This window comes from Ricinus communis, chromosome 3, assembly GCF_019578655.1.
Source record: "Ricinus communis isolate WT05 ecotype wild-type chromosome 3, ASM1957865v1, whole genome shotgun sequence".
NCBI lineage: Eukaryota > Viridiplantae > Streptophyta > Magnoliopsida > Malpighiales > Euphorbiaceae > Ricinus > Ricinus communis.
This window is the reverse complement of record NC_063258.1, coordinates 2,189,476-2,213,256: the sequence shown is the minus strand read 5'-3', so window position 1 is coordinate 2,213,256 and position 23,781 is coordinate 2,189,476. Positions and strand designations below refer to the sequence as shown.

Sequence of the window (23,781 nt, the reverse complement as noted above, 5' to 3'; positions counted from 1 at the left end):
GAAGAAATTCATGTAGCCAACAAATTGCAAATCTCCATAGTACGGAACACTAACAAATAGTAATATTTATTTTTATATTATTTTTTATTTAAAATTTATTTATATTTTAATTCAAATATAAAAACTTTGGCTATTGTATCCACTCTCCTTTAAAAAGAATGTACCTCCCTGTTTCATTTTTATCAATAGTAGGACTAATTTAAGCCCCATATGCACAAATTTAAAATACAAAATCTATAAATTCAAAAAATAGCTAAATTGAACTACGAGGATAAAATTAGTGGCTAAATTGGACTTTATTCCTGAAATTTAACCAAGGGAATCATTCCCGATTTTTTTAAATCAAATCAATTCAGCATGAAGTAACTGCGGCAACAAAATCTTATGGTTATATTAGCTAACTTTCCGGCTCACATTTGTACAACTCACAGCAGGGAGTTTGATGCAACACGAAAACATGTCACTTTGATCTGCAAAAGATACACTGGAATCCTGAAGAACCATATTGTTGTTGCAGTAAGTCGGAATCCTTATTCATTACTGGTTGAACTGAATAAATAAATAAACTGCAATGCAGTTAAAGGCTCTGCCTTGCTGTGCCATGAAGCAAACCCTCTGTAGTTCTGCCTATCAGTCCTGGACTGCAGCGAATACCATAAAAAAGAGGAAAAAGAAAAATTTAAGATCATATTGCTGTCAGTGTCACAGAAGGAACCAAATCATCAGGAGAAATTTGAAACCCCAAATTTCTATGAGAACCTCAAATTCAAAATCTTAAGCATGAGATTTTTAGCATGATGACATGTGCAACAACCTGCTCACCTGAAGATGAGCGGCCTTGCAAAGTTCAGACCTCCCCTCCACTGAATTTTTTGATGCAGGCACGAAGGGACTTTACTTGTTTCAACTAGTCCAGTCTTCAGTCACCAACTTGGTGGGAATCAAACTCATTTTCTTTTGGCACAACTGGAAGGATGGGAACCTTAACTCATTGCCACAATAACGAAAGAAAAATTTGAGTTACTGATTTGAGATGGAGGGGCATCTTTTGATAAATCAACAAATTTTGAGGACCATTTATTAGCATTTCAAACTAAAGAGTTCTAAGTTTTATAAACCACCAAAAAGAAAAATTCCTGTATTCAATCATACAATTTCACAAGTATGGTTGCCGATCTCTTGATTTAGTGATTTAACAAATTCTTTTCCAACCCAACAAAGAGATGAATATAATATATGGTAAAGCAACTACATAATTTGAAACGAGTCCAGGGGATAATAATTAACAGGTTTTTGTTTCTTTCCCTTGTTTTCTAGTTAAGAAGAGTGATGCAATTTGAACAGAAGTAGCTCCCCTATGGGTGCAAGGGGGAGAGAAACCTCCTGAATTTAAAATGGAAAATATTTTTACTGACCTTGCCATTTAGCGGGGAGAGCTTCAGTATCTTTTTCTTATGAAGATCAATGACTTCTTTAACTTATCCTTGGGTCAAATAAACTTCACTTGTCATCTTTGTGAAAGCTCCTGCACAAAGACTAGTTAGTGATATTTAAGTTGGCTTAACTGGACTACCATAAAAACAAACTTCTATGAATTCTACCATGGATTTCTAGTGAATTAGACATTGAGCAAAGAGTTTTTTTATTTCTTTCCCCCTTATTATTGTACTTAATTTTCTTTGAGATGCTCTAAGCATAGTATTTCGTATCGCATGAACACAAAAGTGAAAAGAAAATTACCCAAAGAAACAAGGTGTCGATGTGAGTTATAACATACTCGCAAATGGACGATGTTGGGTTCTCTTCCTACAGATAAGAAATAGGAAGCTCCAAGTTGGGTACGAGCCAACAGCACTGTCATTCTGTTAACTAATTCCTTCCCAACTAGCAAGTTTCTCCTTTGCAAATCTATTGGCCTCCCCTAACTCCCCTTTTGAGCAAAGTGAAGCAATTACAGAATAGTAGGAGGCAAAGCAGTTAAATTTACTTTCCCCTAAATCATCAGATGTCTCAACAACTTCATCTACTTCTGTAGCATCACAAGAAGCCAAGCTCAAATTAGCGCTCTGAAGGGATTGTGATTCACTAGGACTAGACCACTTCTGTACTGGAAAAAACAAGGATCCAATTTCATTAAGTACAGCAACTGCTTCTTTGATACTTCCTTTCTCACATAAGAAGAGAAGAAAACTTTCTATAGATTCTGTTTCAACCTCAGTATTGACTTTGTTCAGCAGCTCCATCACGGACTGTGATTGAAGCATTTCTCTTAAGATGTTCCTGGCCTCTTCCATCCTCCCTTTGCCACAAAGACCTCTAATCAAGTACAAGAAACCCAAGAAATCAGGAGAAATACCTTTCTGCTTATACTCCAAAAAAAACCTTAGGGCCCCCTCCATGTCCCCCTTTAGACAATAACCATTAATCAGATAACTTACGCTAAATTCATCAAGATCAAGACACTCTGTTTCAATAATTTTTAGAATCTTCAAGGCCTCTTCAAATTGACCAAATTTGCAATATCCATTAATGAATGAGTTATAAATACGTATATTCCATTTAAAGCCTTTCAGGACCATGCTCTCAAATAATTGTTTGGCATCCAGAAGATACCCTTCCTTGCATAAATTGTCAATCAGTGTTGAATAAGTGATTTCTGAGGGAATTAACTTGAGTTTTTCAAATGAATCAAATAGCCGAAATGCTTCCATAAGACATCCCTGGTTGCACAATCCACTTATAACTGAATTGTAAGTTATTAGGTTAAGGGTAATCCCCTTCTTCTCAGCCAAAGCACAGAGATTTAAGGCTTTAATTGGATGCCCTCCCTTGCAGAGGCCATCAACCATAATAGAAAAAACAACTACGTCCATACACGGTAGATCATCTTTAGCTCCCACTACAAGTTGATATGCATCCAAAACTCTACCATTTTTTGTAAGTGATTTTAAAGCACTGACTGGAAAAGTAACAAATGCATTGTCCTCCTTCATCTTGTTGAAAAAATACAGGGCACTTTTCACATCCTTCAAACACAGGTAATGCAGTAGTATTTTACTTACCTTGGGTTCAATAAGGCCATATTCTTTCATAAAGCTACTCAAAATGGGCCGAGTTAGCCAAAACTTTCCATCACCAATAAGCCCTTTTATGATCAAATAGTAAGACTTGCTGGTTAAGACTAACTTGTTCCTCCTTGCCACCATGTAAACTTCACTAGCAGCCATGGAAAATTTTCTCTTTGATAATAAACTCATAGCATAATTCCATACAGTAGAATCATATTTGTCCGATCCTATATTCTGGATTCTGTAGATTAAATCCAAAACTCCATCTGCACTTTTTTCCTTAACAATTGCCTTTATCAATGTCATACATATGCCTATATCCAAAGTCAGCCCCTTCTCAATCAGTTCAACAAATATCTCAGCAGCCATATCCACCATACCGTTCTTGCACAAGCCATTAATCATACAATTGTAGCATGCAACTGAAGAACCCAATCCATGTCTAAATTCGTCAAATATCTCAAGTGCCTCATCAATTCGACCTACTTTACAAAAACCACCAATGATTGTACAGTAAGTAATTGAATTTGCAACCAAATTCATTTCTTGCATTCCATTGTAAAGCACAAGCACGTCTTCAAATGCGCCCACCACGAAAAGTGCTTTGAGAATTATGTTAAACATAATAATATCCATTTGAATTCTGGCTTCTTCTAATCTTTGTCTAACTTCTAAAATTCCAATACTGTTCTCTTCCTTGATGTACCCATGTAACAATGCACTGTAAGTGATCTTATCTCCTTGTAAAGCTTTTGACACTTCATCTGCGTCAAATGTCCTCCCAGCCTTACACAAACTATTGATCAAAATATTGTAAGCGACTATGGTTGGAGTAATTCCCTTCTTCTCCATTTCCTCAATCAGTTGATAAGCACGATCAAAATCACCCTTCAAACAGAACCCATCAACCAAGATTGCATATATGAACTCATCCAATTTAATTCCTAAATTTTCAACCAGCTTGAATATTGCAAATGCCTCATCAATTTTCCCTTTCCTACAGAATCCTAATATGATTGCAGTATATGTCACCAAATTAGGTTCTGAGCCATTTGCTAACATATGGTGCAGAAACCCCACTGACTTTTCAACACTCCCTTCCTTTGAAAACCCATCTATAAGTATAGTATAGCCAATTGTATCAGAACTTATTCCCTTTTTCACCATTTCCTTATGCTTACGAATTGCTTCTATGAAAACCCCATTCCTAAAATACCCACAAATCCAACAACTATAGAATACAACATCAAATGCCAATCCTTCCTCCTCCATCTCACAAACTAAATCAAAAACCTCATCAGCTCTACCAAGCATACAAAGTGAACTAACAACCGCAGTATAAGTAACCAAATTAGGTTTTAAAGCTCCTAACTTAAGAGAATTCTCGAAAAAGCCCATGGCAAGTTCTGGCTTCCCCATCTTACAAAATCCAGAAACGATTGAACTACAAACAAAATTACAAAAAGGGTAATTTATTTTTTCATCATTCATCAACTCCAACACTTGAATTGCTCCACTCATATTTCCCTGTAAAACAAAACTATGTATCACAGAACAAAAGGTAAACGAAGAAGGCAACATACCATAATTCCTCAAGCAATCGTGCAGTACTAGTAATGCCTTGTTCGGATCCTTTTCATCAGTGGAAATGGCTTGAATCAGAGAATCCAAAAATTTATGACCTTTTGAAGAACTTGAAGATTTTGCCCTATGGGTCTTAATGAAATGTTCAGCTTCTTCAAAATTCTTAAGTTTGAGAAGAGCCAAAAGGAAAAGCGAGTGAGTTTGATAATTGCCTTCGATTTGATTCTGGTTCAGTTGAGATAAAAAGTGAGGAACTAAAGTGAATTTGTGGATTTTTACAAGAAAGAGAAGGTATTGATTTATGGATTTCAGAGTAGGAGTGAATCCTCTTTTGAGTAGATTTTGAATAGAAGAAGAAGCAGAAGAAAAAGAAGAGAAGTAACGAGAGAGTTTGATGGTGGTGACACTTGTTGAGGAGATCATGGTTTTCTGGGTCCCGACCTTGGGGAGAACGGCTATTTGAAATTGCAAGCCCCTTTGTTTGAAATTGCAAGCCCCTTCATTTGAAAACGTGCGATGGCCGAATCAAGTGTTTCCTTTCGTTAAATTTATATGCACAGGTTCTTTATGATATAAACCCATTGGCATCCACCGGCGAGCTTTATTTTAAAACCTAATTACTAATTAACTCTAAAATTTTATATTTTTTAATAATTTTATCTAATTATTTTAAAAATATAATATTTTAATAAATATTTAAATATAAAAAATAAATTTTTTGTTTAAGTCTAATAAATTCTTCACATTTTATTCTTTATCTTAATTTTATTTCAATAAGCATTAAGTGCATATTAAATGTTGCTTTTTATTTTAAGGAGTATAATTTCCATAATAGAAAATATCTTAAGAAATATTAACATATGAAAAATAAAATATTTTATTTAAATTTAATAGACTTTTTATATTTTATTTTATATTTTACTTTATTTTTATAAATATTAATAGCTTTATTTTTTTTTCTTTTTAAATTTTTACTAATAGAAAAAAATTACAAATATCAATTAAATTAAATGCATAAAAACTTGTAATGTATTTATTAAAGGTCTAATTATCAATAAAATCATGACCTTTGACCTTTTTAACAAAATTAGCAAATCTTTCCAGAAATTCAAAATTCAAACAAATGCTATTAGTTCTTTTCAATTAGACTTTTTAGTGAAAAAGAAGGGCTCAGCTTGCTGACGTGGCAATTAGAGCAATTTTCTTTGAGAAAGAAGTCTGAATTAGCCAAAAAATTGCCGACTCAACAACTAAACAAAACATAGCCATTTGATTTCGAATCAAAGAATTAACAAAAGACAAAAAACCCTAAAATACCCAAATGTTCTAATCTCTAAAACATAAACAATAAACAATAACTTAGAGTTTTGTCTGTTTTCCCCAAATCGACTTTAACCCTAAACTTTACATAGTTGAAGACAACGACAAGTGCTTCTTTGTTGACAGTAGAGTCCACAACATCTTTAGAGTTTATGGTCTCCTAACTTGGTAAACCTAGTTCGTTCAATTGAAAGAATATTTATCGCCTTGTCATTCAATTTCATCCTCATTACTAAAAACCCCATTGAAACATTGAGAAAAACGACTTGACAAGTAAGATAGTAGTACATTGTATTTTGATTTTATGTTATATTATTTAATGTTTTGTAATCTTTAGGTTTTTAATAGGTCTAATCGAATATTTTATTAAATAAATTTAAAAATAATTTAATAATGCATGTAGTGTATTTCAATATACAATATGGATTCTTTTTACCATTGAACTGCAACATAGAGAGGTATTTATTAAAAATGAAAATGGTCAAGAAAATGTTGGGAGGAGACTACTTTTTGTTATGACTGACCCATAAAGATTTGGGTATTTTAATTTGGAGGGCTTTGTGTAGGATAAAGGGTATTTAGAGATAGTGAAAATTGCTTATATTGATCCTGAATGAGGTGGTTTGTGTTTCTTCCATGATAATCAAAGGATTATAAAAATGTTAAAATGCATAAGGAATAACAGTGTTTCAATGAGAAATGAAGGTGAGCCTATTGTACAGTATATTGCAGAGAATGATATGGCACTTGAAAATGTTGTTAATAGAGTGGAGACAAATGTACAAGATGGAGGGACTCATGAACAAGTTGAAGCTGAAGCTTCTAGTATTAGTGATGACACATTAAGGAATAAACATAATATTTTTGTTATGGATGGTAATGATGGAAATAGCAGTGATAGGGATGACCCTGAGTGCCAACCTGTGGAAGTGAGTGACGCAGAAGATGATATGGAAGATGATGATTTCAGCTTTAAAGATGAGGAACAAATTGAGAATAGGAAGAACTTAAAATGGGCCAGAATACGTGAAGTTAATAATGATGATGATGATGATGATGATGATGAAGCAACTTCTATATGAAGGAGAGTTATGTTAGTCAGAAAAGGGAAGAAGCCACATAAGAGTAGGAAAATAAAAAAAATAAATGCAACTGAGGTAGAAAAGGATACTCAACTAAATATAGGGCCAAAGCTAAACGTAATTTTTGAAGATGAGAAGTAGGAGAACAGTGGATATAAGTCTGAATACCATTCAAGTGATGATTTTAATCTCACACTAGTATCTAGTGATGAAGGAGATTTATCACCCCATAAGAGGAGAAAGACTAAGGCAAAGGTGCATGCCCCAAACTATAACCATAAAAATCTAGAGCTTGGTATTGGTTTGACATCCAAAGATTATAGAGAATGCAAGTCTATAATTCAAAGATGGGCTATCATGAATGGTCAATAACATTCGTTGGGTAAGATCATGAGGTGGCAAACTAAATTCAAGATATATGCCTGATTGTCCATTGAATATGTATGGCAGTAAGCTTCAGGATGAAGCAATATTTATGATAAAGAATTATATTGGTGATCACAACTGTTCCAGGGAACCTATGAATAAGCAAGCCAACTCTAAGTGGTTGGCCAAGGAGTTTCTAGGGTTGTTTAGAAGAATTCCAAATTATATAGCTAAACAGATGGTTCAAGATGTGAAATTGACTTATGATATTGATATAACATTGATGACATGTTACAGAGTGAAATGGAAGGCACTAAATAAGCTGAGAGGGTCATTTGAAGACCATTATGCTATATTAAGATCATATCAATAAACCCGTCTTCAAGAGATTTTATATTGGGTTTAGTGCATGTTGAAAAGGTTTTTATAAGGTTATAGAACTATGCTAGGATTTGATGCATGTTTTCTTAAAACTATGCTAGGTGAAGCTTTAATTGCTACTATCGTAAAAGATGCCAACAACAAATGTACCCAATTGCATGGGCGATTATTGACCGTGAAAATGAGGAGACATGGACCTAGTTTCTTGAAATTCTGTTTAAGGAATTGGTTATAGTTGATGGACTTGGATGGTCCTTCATATCTGACCAACAAAAGGTGTATTACTTTAGATTTCAAAGTATTATTTATTTATTTATTTATCAATTGTGTACTGTCATTTATTGTTTGCCTTAGTTAATATTTTTGTATTGGTTACTAAATTGTCAGGGTCTTTTAAATAGTTTCCAAAAGCTGGCCCCAAACGTAGAACATCGTAATTGTGCTAGGCATATATATGCTAATTGGAGAAAAGTATATAATGGACCAAAGTTTAAAAAGTTACTTTGGCATGCATCGAAGTCCACTTGTGAGTCTCAATTCCATAGTAGATTGAAGAATATGAGAGATGAAAGTGAGGTTGCATATAAAGCATTTGTGAGCAAGAATTGTCATGCATTCTATAGGTCTTTACTTTCAAGCTATAATAAACTTGACATGATAGACAACAATATCTATGAAACATTTGATAGCTATATTATGAAGTCTAAGACTAAGTCTATAATTGATATGTTAGAAGACATTAAAGTGCACTTAATGGTCAGGATGCATGAGACAGTTAGAGAAATTAATGCTTGCAAAGATTTCATTTGCCCAAGAATCATAAAGAAGCTTAAAAAATTAATGAAGTATTGTAATTTGAAACCTGTTGTGGGGAATACGTATGAAATGAAATTCTTTGAAGAAACCTATATATTGGACTTGGTTGGAAAAACATGTTCAGGGAGTTAAGTGGACTCCCTTGCTGCTGTGCAATCTCATGTATTAACCACAAGAGAGAAGATCATAACTAATATGTTGATGGATTCTATTTGAAAGTAACTTATCTTGGATCATATCAAAATGCCTTAACCTCTCTTACATGGTCCAAAGGAGTGGCCTCAAATCACTAAAGCACTTATATTGCCACCATTGTTTGTGAAACCACCTAGTAAGCTAAAGATGAATAGAAGAAAAGCTCATAAGGAAGAGAGGAAAAAAATCACAAAATACCAAAAATATGAATCAAGATGAAATGTCAAAAATGCTTTAAATATGGCCATAACAAGAGATCATGCAAAGTTGTACCTGTTGATGGAACCACCGGTGCTTCAACTCAACCAAAGGTGATGATTGTATGCATTTTTTATGTTCTTCTCTCTTTGAGATATACAAGATACTAAGATTGTGCTTTATTTAGGGCAAACGCGGTAGACCTAGAAAGAAGGGTAATACTAGGGCACAACCAAAGGCACCAAGACTAGCACCAAGAAATGCACAACCAAGATTGAGGAAGCCAAACAAAAAAGTTGATCCTCAAGTAGCCAATGAATTTAGAGAAAGGTTTTTGGTAAGACATGAGGCTTCTACTATGCTATTAGAATATGCATATGAGACTGTGCTTAATTTTAAAACATATACCAATCAATGTCAGACAAGATAAGGCTATAGTGTAAGGATATTTGCTGAGTTTGGAAACATTTATTCTAGATTATGTGCTCCTGTCTAGTTTTTATCATGCATTAAATAAGTGAATTGATATGTGAGTGTAATGATACCTACAGATGCCTAGTGAGAGGAGAGTAAACTATGTCATTGGTGCATCAATAACTACAGCTTCTACTTCAATGCAACTAAGTGCTCATTATCAAACTGCCCATACAGTTGCACTACCACAGGAATAATCAAATAAAATTGCAAGAGAGTTGTTTTCTATTTAGGTCATAGAGGCACAAACTGACGTATTCTGCAGCGAGAGATTTGTGATGACCAAAGATGGAAATCCAACACAAGCTACTATTGAATGATAGTTGGTTGTGATTTAGCATATATTTTCTTAACAAATGCTCATTTTGGACATGTTCTTTAAGGGTTACAAAATAATTATCCCGACTGGTACTTTTTGGGTAGCATGTTGGGTGCCTTTTTTGTTCTCATTAACATGGGCATTAATGATTCACTATAATGACACTGATGATGCATTTTTCATGAACATAAACCCATGCCTTTCAAGTTGTACAAAATTATATTTTTCCAACTCAATTACTTAAATGTTTGGCTTACTTGTGAGTATACAATTCCTAATAAAATGCTCAGTTTAAATAGAAGGAGTAAATATAATTCAAATCACTAAGAAAGATAAAGTATGTTAACCATACCATTTTGTTGCTTTACAACTTAAAAAGCAACTAATACGATGACTAAGGCAATAATCACCATCTTTTCTAGAGCATTTCCTCCTAATTTGCATAACTTCATGCCTTAAGCTCTTATTATCTAAAATGACCTTGTTTTTCTCAATCTCTGCTAAAGCTTTGCCTTCATTGGCATTGTAAACTTTACATGGCAAACCTCACTTCTTAACCTCTGCATTCTTCAGCTTTTGTTCTAAAACAACATGGTTAGCTTCTTCAACCTTAAACTTTTCTTCTAAAACTAATTTCTTACTCAGTATCTCAAGTAAGGCTTCCTTGACCCTCTCAACATAGGGTTCTTCAACCATTTAAGGAATTTGCAATCTCCATTCTAATAAAAGAAGGACAGACAGGTTTGAGCTTAATAAACCTTCAAAATAGAAAATTATAAACTTAAACTATTTTAAATATCTTATTAAACAACTTTTAGGAGATTGAAAATAGATGTTGGGGATTGAATGCTAGTTCCAAACAAGGTGGATGAATCAATTAATCTTATTGATTGATTCACCTAGGGTATGTATCTTAAAGAAGATGTTTTCTCTTAGATGTGCCACCGTCCTTCTTCCTTCACCCTTAACCTTTCCACTCCATATGCATCTCTTTCTATATATACTACCTTTAATCAAAGTCCTTAAAGATTTAGGATTTCTAGAAAACCTTTGTTTATATTAAGTTGAGCTTTGTTATCCTAAATGGACTTTAATTAATATAAGAATTAATTCATGGAATAATAACCCATCATAGGCCCATTATACAAGACCCATTAGCTCTTAATGAATTAACTTTTAATTAGGCCCAATATATATGAGTTTAAGCCTAAAGCTTAAAGCCCCATTTTAATTCTCATTTAAAGCCTATTTGTGTATGACCCAAAAGGTTCCTAACATGTTGACAATGAATAGAGATTATGAATTAAAATCTTTTAATTCAATGTTAATTCTCTAATGTAACTTAATCCATATTCATATATCAAGATTGGCATCTAGCAATGCATCATGACCACTCAAATGTGTAGGAATAATTAAAGTACTTTAATCAACCTTTACAGTGAACAATCTTATAATGTAATTCAATCATTCTATTGTACTTTTATCCTAATTGATTCATAAAGCATGAATGCAACTCTATAATTGAATCAATCATATGTGTTCTTGATAATTTCATATAACATCTTGAATAAGATCTATGAAACACTCTTCATAATTTTCATTCATACAACTTTGCCTAAGGATTTTCAAGCTATATCAAGAATCATAAAGATAAGGTCCCATTACATATTACCTTGGGCAATGAAGCCTTTATTGATAACTTATTATCTTTACATGACTCTAACTATACCCAATGATTATTCCTTGAGTGCTCCATGGATATGAGAACATAAAATAGTATCAAAGCATAGTAATCCTCATATAAGATAATATGTTATTATCTTAAGTCTAAGGATCACGTCCTATATGATTGTCATAAGAGTATTATCCATAGACACTTGGGATAAACTCCATATGGATTACTCAGTAGGTTCATGTTCAATGAATTTGTTCTTGTAATAAAGCACCTATGTATTTATCTTAGAGTCCCTATTCCTCAACATTATGAGACTGATTGCTTACATCATAAGTAAGTGATAATGCATTATGGTAGTCTCGAGCGTTTGATCAATATCCAAAGATCAATATCTAATTCTTGATAAAACATCGACTATGAACAAAGGTTAGGAACATATATAATGAGAACCTCATCATTATAAACTCGCTTTATAATTTTTCTTACATTTATGTTTATATTCCATGGTGTTCATCTCTGACGGTTTGGATTATTCCTTGATAATACCAGACTACTCATACCATTAGAGTCGAACAATGCCTTTAGTGTGATTATATGATATCAATTGTGATATATAAATTAACATAGATCATTTAACAACTCTTTGTCTTTAGAGCATACTCTAACAATCTCTCACTTGCACTAAAGTACAATCAAAGTTAATCATCATGGTATCCAATACTGACTCTTTCTTATGATGATCATGTTCTTGCTAGGTCAAACGACTTTGTTGAAGGATCAACTTTGTTATCCTAAATCTGTATTTATTTTATCTTTATATTTTACTAAAAAGTCATTTATTGCTAATGCTTCAATACAATATTTTATATTGCAAATGAGACTTTTGTTATTTGAAAATGGCTTTATTATCTATCTAACTTTTTAGGTCAATAATACTTAGGAATCATACCTTATTCTTAAAAAGAATATTAAAAATTCAAATATCTCTCATATATTGTCTTAAACATAATGAGATGTATTGGCTCAAGTTGTAAGAATGACATTTTTGGGACTCTTTTCAAAAGTCATGCTTTCATTTTAAAAATGAAATGAAGCTATCTTGTGAGTTTATTCTATTTGATTCAGAATCAACATCTAGAATAACCATAAAGTCTAGTACATGACATGACATATATGCATAATAGAATATTTTGCTTTCGCGTAAATCATTCTATTAATAACCTCTTTTTCAATGAGTGTTTATAGAACATATCTTTTAGAAAGAGATATGTCATGAGACATCACCAAGAATCTTTCTTTGATTCTTCCATGTTAAACTCCTTTAATATTTATGTCTATGTACTCGAAGTTTAGAACAGTCACGCAGTTTGAAACATCTATCTCTATAGATCTTAATCCTAGAAAGTAAACTTTATGTTCTAACTCTTTATAGATTTATAAGTCTTGGTAGACTCATGATAAAGGATTTGTCACTTTCCTTTTATCTATATGTTCACAACATACAATATTAGAAAACATTATTATACTCCCACTAACTCTTTCATATACATGTGTTTATTCTATTTGGATTGAAACTTATAATTACATTACTAATCAACTTCTTGATTAAGTATGTAACTTATTTAAGTTTCTTTGCTCAACCTTTGTGCAAAGATTTTCTTATTAGTTTTTCTCAATAACTCCCTTGCACCTTAATGGATCTTATTTATTTAGATGGGTCCACCACAGTCTTCACTTGGTTAAACAATATGGTATCCAGAATAGAATCTTATGGTTTGATGCTAAATCTATGCTTTAATGTTTAACATTAATTCTTAATCTAATAGTCTCATCAACAATGAGATATAATTACATATTCCATAAGGGGTCTCCATTTTTTATAAATTCTTTTTATCCTACTACATACTAAAAATTGTGTATATGATTAGCTTAAGGTTGTGCATCTTATACTAAGCGCCTTCAAGCTTTGTTCCATTTTAATGTTAGTTTGTTTCTCTTGATCTCTATCAAGATTTATCAAACTCCCACTACTTCTTTCAGAGAACTCCTTTTCTTAAAAGACAACATATCCCAAACAAACACTTTTATTTTCAGAGTATGATAATGTTGATATCCTAAAACCCTTTTGGATATCTTAGAAACTTATATTTATTAGATCAAGCCTTTCAGCTTTGTCTAATTGTGCATATTTCTCTTAAACATCACAAACTAGTCTATATCCTAAGTAGATTTTATTATGATCATATCATAAATGGAACATATTGGAGTTAATGGTTGTAAGAGTATATATTCTATGAGAAGGCTTGTAACACTCTTTATTGATCTAACTTTGTCCCATAAAGTTAGATTTCACCATCTTATGAAACATTATCAATTTGAGTAATTGCAAATTATAGATATTTTAGTGATGATCCAAGTATTTCATATCATATGATCTAATCTTGATAGAATACTTTATCATAACTTTTTTTAAAGCAAGCATACATCCTACGTATTGCTTAGGAATTTGACATATGTGTCTTTCTTAAAGGCAACTTGATTATAATTATTGATTTGATAGGATTTATAAGTTTATGTTACTTATTTATCTTAATGTCAATAATATAATCCTTATGTCTATTTAGGATTGCTTGAAATTTCTTGCAACAGAAATTTATTTTCTTAATTTTATACAACTTTTGTAAGAGTTTCTAGAAACATAAATCATTTAATAGAAAAAGGCAACAATTGCCTAATATTATTAAATGAAATAATAGCAACAATTGTTCTAGAAAAGAATTACCAATAATTATTGAAGTCTTAGTAAGAAAAATAAGACTAATAATTATACTAAATGGTAACAATTGCCCTCAAGCTAGTCTATTCCTTCTTTTTAGAATTAAGAGCTTGTTCTTGCTTTTTATCCTTCAAAGCAGCGAGATAAACCTTGTAATTCCTTCTCCAATGTCCTTTCTTTCTATAATGGTGACACTTTTCTTTATCCTTGTTGACACCTCCAATAGCCTCTAAGGCTTTCTTGGCCTTCTAGGCTTTCTTTTTCTTTTTCTTCTTAGACTTACTCTTAGCAGCCTTAGAAGGTTCGACTATTAGAACAACTCCTTTGTGCTTCTTTATGGTGCCTTTCACAATCTTTAACATATTAATAAGTTCGGGTATCGTAGTATCTAACTTATTCATACGAAAGTTTATAACAAACTGCGAATAAATGTGAGGTAGAGATTGCAAAATTAAGTCCATGCTTAATTCATGGTCCATCACAAAACCAAGACGCCCTAGATATTCAATATATGCAAGCATCTTTAGTACATGTGCCTTCATAGATGTACCTTTGACCATCTTGCATCGGGATAATTCATTTGAGGTCTCATATCTTTTAGTCCTTGACTGCTCATTAAACATTTCCTTAACATGTAAGATGATAGTTTGAGCATCCATATTTTCATATTGTCTTTATAGTTGAAAAGTCATACTTCCTAACATTACACAAACAACTTAGTCATCGTTTTCTTGATGCTTTTTATACTCTTAGACCACTTCTTGGCTACACCTGTAGTAGAAAATTGCAACAGAGGTGTGTCTAGCACATAAAGCTTTTATTCTTGTTTGAGAATAATTATCATATTGCGATGCCAATCAAGGAAGTTCGGCCCAATAACCTTATTGTTGTTAAGGATACTACATAAAGATAGATTGTTACTCATCATTTCTTACAACCTTCCAATATAAAGATAAATGAATATAAGTTAATTTATGCAGATAATTAGTAAAGGTCTTGCAACCAGTTACTTAAGCTCCCACTATTTTTTTATACAAATTAATAGCCCTTACTATCAATTTAGGATGCTAATGATTTAGCTATCCTAGTGGGCTAGAATCTCATCTATTTTAATATGACCTTAAGTGTGCCCAACAAACCATATTAAAAAGGTAACTATTTGTCAATAGTATCTCTATACAACTTCTAGACCAATTAAGCAACAACAACATTTGTCTAAATATATTTTATGATGTTTCAGACATCATATATGTTTCACCTAATTCATGCCTCTACCTTCATATAATCACGAGTGTGCTCATCCGAATTATATAAGATAGTTAAGTAAGACCCATCAATTAAAATAGATAACATTATCAAGTAATAGGTAACCTTGGGTATGCCCAACAAATTAGCCTATGAACAAAGCTCTCCTTCCTATTTAATTTATGGAAGGCAACTTAATTATTTTCTTAACATGTGACTTAATATTGAACGAGAGATTTGTTATTAAGCGTTGATTATAGTCTCATGCTTTGGCATCAACATATAAATATCAAATATAAAGGTCTCATGCTTTGGCATGATCATGCATATATCATACATCACATATATAATATAAGCTAAGCATGCCAAACTACTATGGATGATTATGGACTTTCCAAACTAGTTATCTCGAGCCATTGAAGATAACTAGATGGTAAAATCTGGGTATTGCCTTCATGATCTCGATGTCTTAAAGTAATATCCTATTCATCTCCATTTGGTGCCATAATTACAAAATAAAATTCTATCTAACTAATCTAAAACCATATAATCATTACATAAGATTTAGAGAAATCTTGAGTTGCATTTAGGGGGAGTTAGATGAAAAAAGAATTTTACAACCTATAGAAAATTAGAGAAAGGCAAGGAACATAGTCCTTATTTCAAAAGTACCAAATCAAAGCATTCAACCATTCAACACAATCACATTGGTCTTTATAGTCCATAACCATCTATTATTCCAAATATAATTATATTATATAAAGCATATGAAAGAATCAAGATAGCATAATTTTAATTATTTGATCATTGCATGCAATTAGGACTAAATGGGATATGAAAAATTAAAATAATTTAATCATATTTAAAATAATAATTCTCTTTTCATACTAATCATAGGGTTAAACATATTATATTAGTCTTCCGGATTAAAGATGTTCAATATTTAATCACGGCCAAGAACTATTTTAAAATATTTATTCTAAAAATTATTTGTCACTCATATTCCTAACTCTTGAGCATGGAGTCTTTAATAAATATTATTGGAAAAAATAAATGAAAGACAACTACCATTAATAAAATGATATTCATTACATAATAATATCATAATGTATAAATCAAAAAGTAAAAGTCCAATTGGCTTTTACGACATACATCTAACAGAAGGGAGTTGCAAACATAGCTCTTTATCTAAAAGAATTATATAGTGAGACAAGTAGGACTGCTAGTTATGAGATATCTAAGCAATTGCTTAATTCTAGAATGTTTAAGGATGCTCATGTTAGCGCTCGTATTCTCAAGATGATGGATTATATTGAGGAACTTGAGAACCTAAACTTTAGCATGGATGGGGATCTACAGACGAATTTGATTCTTTAGTCCCTTCTAGAATCATTCTCACAGTTCATTATGAACTTTCATATGAACAAGATAGAATGCTTTCTTCTTGAACTTTTAAACATGCTAACCATAATATTTGGAGCTATGAAGGGTAAAGATAAAAAGAATGTCCTTGTCCATAGTTCAGCTTCTGGTTCCTTTAAAACAAAAAAGAATAAGAACTATGGAAAGGGCACTGCTTCTCACCTAAAGCCTTCTAGAGGAGTATTAAAGGATAAGGGCAAGGCTAGTGGCAAATAAAAGTATTTATTTTGCAATTAAAAAGGTCATTAGAAGAGGAATTGTGCAGAGTATCTCGAATCCTTGAAGATCAAGGGTAAGAGAAATTATGTACCTGTAGAAAGTAAGTATGTCATTTGCTTCAATTTTTTTTCTAATTTCTCATTATCTTCCTAGATTTTAGATTCATGTGCTTCATCTAATATATATGCATCTATACAGGAACTAAGAAGTAGTAGAATCATTAAGAAGGATGAGATAGTCTTGAAGGTTGGAAAAGGGTGCCAAGGCCATTGGATCTACATCTATTAGCTTGCCCTTTTATCATTCTTTAATTTTAGACACTTGTCTTGTTACTCTAAATACTTATAAAAATGTTGACTAGAAAGGTTATATTTTCACATTAAGGATAATTTGCCATATTCATTTTAGAAATGAATTGGTTGGCATTGATTTCTTGCAAGATGGTTTATTTTATTTACAATTGAATGATAAGAAACATGCTAATGAAAGTTTAATTATGAATACAATCACTAAATCTGAATCTAATTTAAAATACGTATAGCATTTAAAACACTAGGACATATTGCATAAGATAGGATTAACAAGTTAGCTAGTTTGGTGGACCATTTAGTATAATAGCTAGAGGAGGGTAATTATATTTCATAACCTTTACTAATGATTACTCACGGTATGGTTATATATACTTAATGAAACATAAGAATGAATCTGTTCAAAAGTTTAAAGAATTCAAGGCAGATGTAGAAAAACACAATGAGAAAGGTATTAAGACTATTAGATCAAATCAAGGAGGAGAATAGTTGAGCACTGAATTAAGTGAATTCTTTAAGGAATAAGGAATAGTTTCAGAATTGACACCTCTAGGAATCCCAAAATTTAAATGGGTTTCTAAAAGGAGAAACTATACATTATTAGACATGGTGCGGTTTGTGATGACCTATACTGACCTCCCACGTCATTTTAGGGATATGTTTAGAGACAACTTGTTACATTCTTAATAGAGTTCCTTCTAAAGTTGTCCCTACAACTCCATATAAGATGTAGATTGGTAAGACTTCAGATCTTAAGCACATTAGGATTTGGAGTTGTTGGACTTATATCAAGAAGCTAAAGTAGACAAATTAGAAGAAAAATATGTTAAGGGAAGGTTTGTTGGATATCCAAAGGAGAGATGTCGTCTTACTTGATAAGAAGTTTATTCAAGGAGGCATGAGTAGAAAAGTAGAACTTAATGAAATATTAATTGAACAACAAACCGAATAAGCTGAGGTACACTTGCCTAATGATGATCCAATGTATATTAATAATGTCAACAAACAAGAACCACATAGGTCAAGTAGAGTATCTCGAGTGCCACAGAGATTAGATCTTTTATATGATAATATTCAAGAGTTGTTCATTCATGTAGAAGATTGTCATTTAGATGACCCTACTACCTATGAGAAAGTTATATCAGATATGGACTCTTCAAAATGGTTAGAAGCAATGAAGTTTGAAACGGATTCAATATATCATAATCAAGTTTGGAAACTTGTAACCGATCTAAAGGTATAATACATATTAGGAATAAATGGGTATACAAGAAAAAGAATTGGTTTAGATTGAAAAGTTGAAACCTTTAAAGCTAGGTTTGTACTAAAAGGGTATAGTCAAAGACAATGTATTGACTATGAGAAAAATTTCTTGTCGATAGCCATGTTAAGATCCATTAAAATTTCATTGGTTACTATTGTACATTATGATTATGAAGTCTGGCAAAGAGATGTCAAGATTGCTTTCCTTAATGGATATATTGAGAAAGATATTTATATGGTACAACTTAAAGGTTATGAATTAGAATGTAGGTCCCATAAAGTGTGCAAGCTTAAGATATCTACTTATGATCGTAAGCAAGCCTCGAGGAGTTGGAATCACCATTTTGATGAAGTAATAAAAAAATTTAATTTCATAAAAAAATGATTTCAAACCTTGTGTTTATAAGAATACTAGTGGGAGTGCATTATAAGAATACTAGTGGGAGTGCAATCACATTTCTAATCTTGTATATAGATGACATTTTATTAATAGGCAATGACATCAGCATGCTTACATCAGTCAAAGTTTGGTTGTCCAACACTTTTTAGGAGAAGTAACCTATATTCTTGGAGTTAGCATCTATATGAATAGAGTGAAAAATACTATAGGTTTATCTCAAAGTCTATACTTAGAAAAGATGTTGAAGAGGTTCAACATGCTTGATTCTAAGAAAGAATTTTTACCAGTTAGACATGATATTCATCTTTATAAAGAAACATCTCCAAAGACTCTTGAAGAAAGAGAAAGAATGGCCAAAGTACCATATGCTTCAACTATTAGGAGCTTAATGTATGCTTTGTTGTGTACAAGATAAGGTATTGCCTATGTTGTTAGTTTGACTAGCAAGTTTCAGTCTACTCCTGGAGAAAATTACTCGACAACAGTTAAAAATATCTTTAAGTACTTGAGAGGAACTAAGAATTTAGTTTTGGTTTATGGAGAGAGTAACTTGACTCTAAAAGGCTTTACTAATTCTGATTCCTAATAAGATATGGATGATAGAAAATCTATCTCAAGCCAATTCTTTATTTGCAATGGAAGAGCTATGAGCTAGAAGAGTTTCAAGCAGGAAACCACAACTGACTCCGCTATAGAGGCAAAGTATATTGCAGCATTAATTGCAGTAAAGGAAGTTGTTTGGATTAAAAAATTCTTTTCAGAACTATAAGTGGTTCCAACTATTTTATCTGCAATACCTTTGTACTGTGATAATAATTGGGCTATAGCTTTAGCCAAGGAACCAAGGTCTCACAAGAAATCCAAACATATAGAACAACGATGTCATATCAACTGAAAAATTGTTGAAAGAGGAGATGTCTCTATGCAAAAAGTAGCATCAACTGATAAATCAGCCGACCCACTTATAAGGCATATAATTCAACAACAACTAGATCACCGCCTAGAGAGGATGGAGCTTGAAAATTGTAGAGAATTGCTTTAGGAAAAATTATTAATGATGTATTAGTAATAATTGAAACATGTTTATTTGTATAATGTTTATTATTTCAATGGTAGCTTATAATTTAATTCAATTAATTCTTTGTATAATGTTTTAATTGATGAGTCCAATAGTATTAGATAAGGTATTCATTTTCAAAAGTTGACAATATGAGTGATGAATGGCTTAGCACTAGTATTATAAATAAGATTTCTGGTTCTAAGAATCTTGATTGGGCATCACTAATTCGGAAGATTGGCTAATATTTGTAGTCCATAATCAGTATGAGATATTAATGATGATGGAATAGTGAGTCTCATGCCATTGAGTATCTAATACTGAAATAAATAATAGGAAATGCTTATGCGATAAGTATTCTGAATAGTGATGTATCAAATAAAAAATTACATGGAGCTCACTTCTTTTCAATAATTTATCATCAAATTTAGTTAGTATTTTCTAATTCTTAGACCTGAGAAAATATAGTTATTTTATGTATGTCAATACTTATGAACTGATACTGCATATAACAGATTTAATCAGTCATATTTGAAGATATATGTTCATTCAATAAGGAATCTATTACTTTGAAGTAAAGAAAGAAGATATTTTATGCATTGACAATAGATTTCCTAGCTAGGACAAAATAATTATTAAAAAAATGTATTTCTATTTAATCATTGGTGGTTAGAAAATTATATGTAATTAATGCATTAGATTAAGTAAAAAAGGGTTTGACATCACCATGACCCCGACTTGATTGGAATATAGGATAATGGAAAGATTTAATCATTTGAAAACCTAAACTATTGTTGGTTCATCATGGAATTACTTTTCATCATTGGCTGGGTAGTTATAATATACTGCTAGTTATCGCTCATGACTTATGAGAACTTTAAGAGTATTAAAGGAATACCACTTATTAGTGAATACGACGTGTCATAATATTTCACATTGCCAGCTCAGTAATGAACTCAAAAAGTGACACACAATAAGAGAAATAAGAACAACTTATAATTTAGACTTGCATAACCTGTCAAGTGCTAACGCACTTGAATTCTAAACAACTAATAGAATATGATGAGATATGGATTTAATTACAAGAGTTATAATTTGAAAAATCAAAAAATGATATATATCTTATAATCATATTTGATCGAAACTCTATCTAAAAATATAATTAATTCCAGTGTAAGAAAAATATTGTTAGTAATATGTCCTAGAATTAATTATATTTTAGTTAAAGAATTAAATCAGATAATTAATATATATTTATTAAAAAAAGTTAAAAGGAAAAAACTAAAAGCGGTTTTACTTTATTTATATATGTATATTAATTTAATAATATTATTATTATTAATATGCTTGAGGTGACGATTTAGTAGACTCTAACATGCTGTTGATGGAACCCCTTTGTTATCACAGTAAAGAGAGCAAAGAGAGATAGTGGAGATTGCGATGAAAAAAAAAAAGAACAAAGACTTTTAAAATTTGGCCTAAAAATCAGAATAAAGGAGAAAGATAGAGAGTGACAGAAAAAAAATTAGGAAAAAAATCATTATATGAAAGAGAATTTGAATTTTTATTTTGAGAGCTAGAATTTTATTTGGAAATTTTTAAAAATTAATGTAATAAAATATCTTTACTGGTTGATATATTAACTAATATATAATTGAAAGTAATATTAATTATTTAAATAATTTTCATTATATAATAGTAAAATAATTTTACTCTATCAACCAACCAAAAGAATGACACTGTCTATTATGTTACAGGGATCATTACAATAAACCAAACATGGCTTTAAGAATAACGGGCCGAGTTCCTATACCTATCCTAAAGAATACAAGGGTCCAATTTTTTCATAATATATATTATAAATTTTAGGAATTGAATTTATTATTCAGAGTAATAAATGTTACTAGTTAACAATTTACTCGGTGACTACTGTTACCAATTTAGAATTTAAGTTTTCATTATACTCTAACTTAAAATTAGTTGATTTAATTTGAAACACAATTATTTAAATTTTATTCTTTGTTAAAACATGACTTAATTTCTGAAATTGATACTCTAGATTTATCTTTATAATTAAATATTTTAAACAATTATAGACAACATCTTTTGAGATATTAGATTTTACTCAAAAGAAGATTCTTTTTAAATACATGGATAGCTTAAAGATTACTATCAATTTATTTCCCTTATTGTAAGCTTTGCGGCAAATTTTTTTCAAAACTAAAATTAATAAAATTTTATTTATATTTAACTATATCGCTAAATCTGTTAAGTAATTTAGCTATATAATGAATTAAGAAAATATTTTCTATAATTACATATATTATTATGTCGGTCTTGTCGGCTACCAGACTAAAATATGATAATTTTTCTAGAGTTGAGCATAAATTTAAGGAATTTAGAGATTGAAAAATCTTTATAATCGAATTGAATTGTAGAGAGTTGAAAATTAAATTTTAAGAATTATATTGTAATATAAATGAGGATGATAACTTGAATTTAAAATTTTATTTAAAAATTGAGATAAGAGTATAAATTAATTAATATCATAACTAAGTGTGAATTTAGTACTCTATTTTAGATTTTGCCAGTGGGCAATTTATTTTTTAGAATAATTCTTAGAGTTGCATTTTATAAAACTATTTTATATTTGATTTTAAGTTTGAATTTAAGATTTAAATTTATTTATTTTAAAATAATTATACATATAAATAAATAAATAATTATTTACAATCTATTCTAATTTTGATTCTTCGATTTGAAACAATACAGGATAGTTCGGTACAATTCTTAGTATAGAGAACTATGAAACCTAATACTAAAAAAAATTGGTTCAAATTAGTTAAAATAGTCAAATGGTCAATAATTTTTTTTTTGCAATTTTGAATACTTCTAATTTCAGTTTTCAATATGGTTGGAGATCTAACTTTCATTATCAACCTTAAGTTTTTCAATTGTTTTACTCAAAGTTACATATCATGAAATTGATCTCCACACGCACAATAATATTTCTAATAATTGATCGATCCAAATTATATATTGATATTTAAGGGTATTTTAGAGCTTTAATGATACATTTCTATATATAATATGGTGAAAAGATGTGTTTTACCTCACTTTAGTTTTCTATTCTAAATTCAGGAAATAATCGCCAAAGAAGAGAATTTGAGCTGAAAATGCATTAATGGGCTTTAATTGGATTGCGGCTATTAAAGGCTCGAGAATAAGACACGTGGGCTATTAATAGCTTGTGCCTAGCTTAATTCATTAAGGCCCAAGAAGGGGGGTTTAAGTAATTATTATGTAATTAGTGGATAATTATCTTTTGAGTTGTTTAGCTTGTTTAGGACAGTAAATGATAAACTATAGTAGTTATGTGTTGAGAAAAGAACTTAAAGAAGGAAATCTCTACAAGGAGTAAAGATTAATTAAAACAGGGAGTTCTTCGGCAAGAATCTCTCTAGAGAAAGTTTCTATTATTCTCTACAGAAATTTTTATAGTTTTTGATCTTCCACATCTAGCTATTTTGTGTTGCATCATTCTTTGAAGAATCAGAGAAGCTTTTCGAAGACGTGGAGAAAGATGACCAATCTTCTTTATTCTTTTAAGAGC

At 31.0% G+C, this 23,781-nt stretch overlaps 1 protein-coding gene across 7 annotated transcripts; it reads right to left on the bottom strand.

Moving 5' to 3' along the window:
* Positions 1-277: 277 nt before the first annotated feature.
* On the bottom strand, positions 278-5,199 carry LOC8258049 (pentatricopeptide repeat-containing protein At5g57250, mitochondrial). Of its 7 annotated transcripts, XM_048371975.1 has the most exons (5): positions 4,652-4,793; positions 1,741-4,512; positions 1,416-1,525; positions 823-982; positions 278-641 (listed from the first exon to the last, which is right to left on the bottom strand). In XM_048371975.1, exon 2 carries the CDS (start codon positions 4,485-4,487, stop codon positions 1,866-1,868), a length of 2,622 nt encoding a protein of 873 aa, XP_048227932.1. In that variant the 5' UTR covers positions 4,488-4,512; positions 4,652-4,793; the 3' UTR covers positions 278-641; positions 823-982; positions 1,416-1,525; positions 1,741-1,865. The 7 variants fall into 7 exon arrangements, with proteins under 7 accessions (XP_048227932.1, XP_048227928.1, XP_048227927.1 ...); XM_048371971.1 differs by having other exon boundaries at positions 1,416-1,536; positions 1,741-5,199; XM_048371970.1 differs by having other exon boundaries at positions 815-982; positions 1,741-5,199.
* Positions 5,200-23,781: the final 18,582 nt, after the last annotated feature.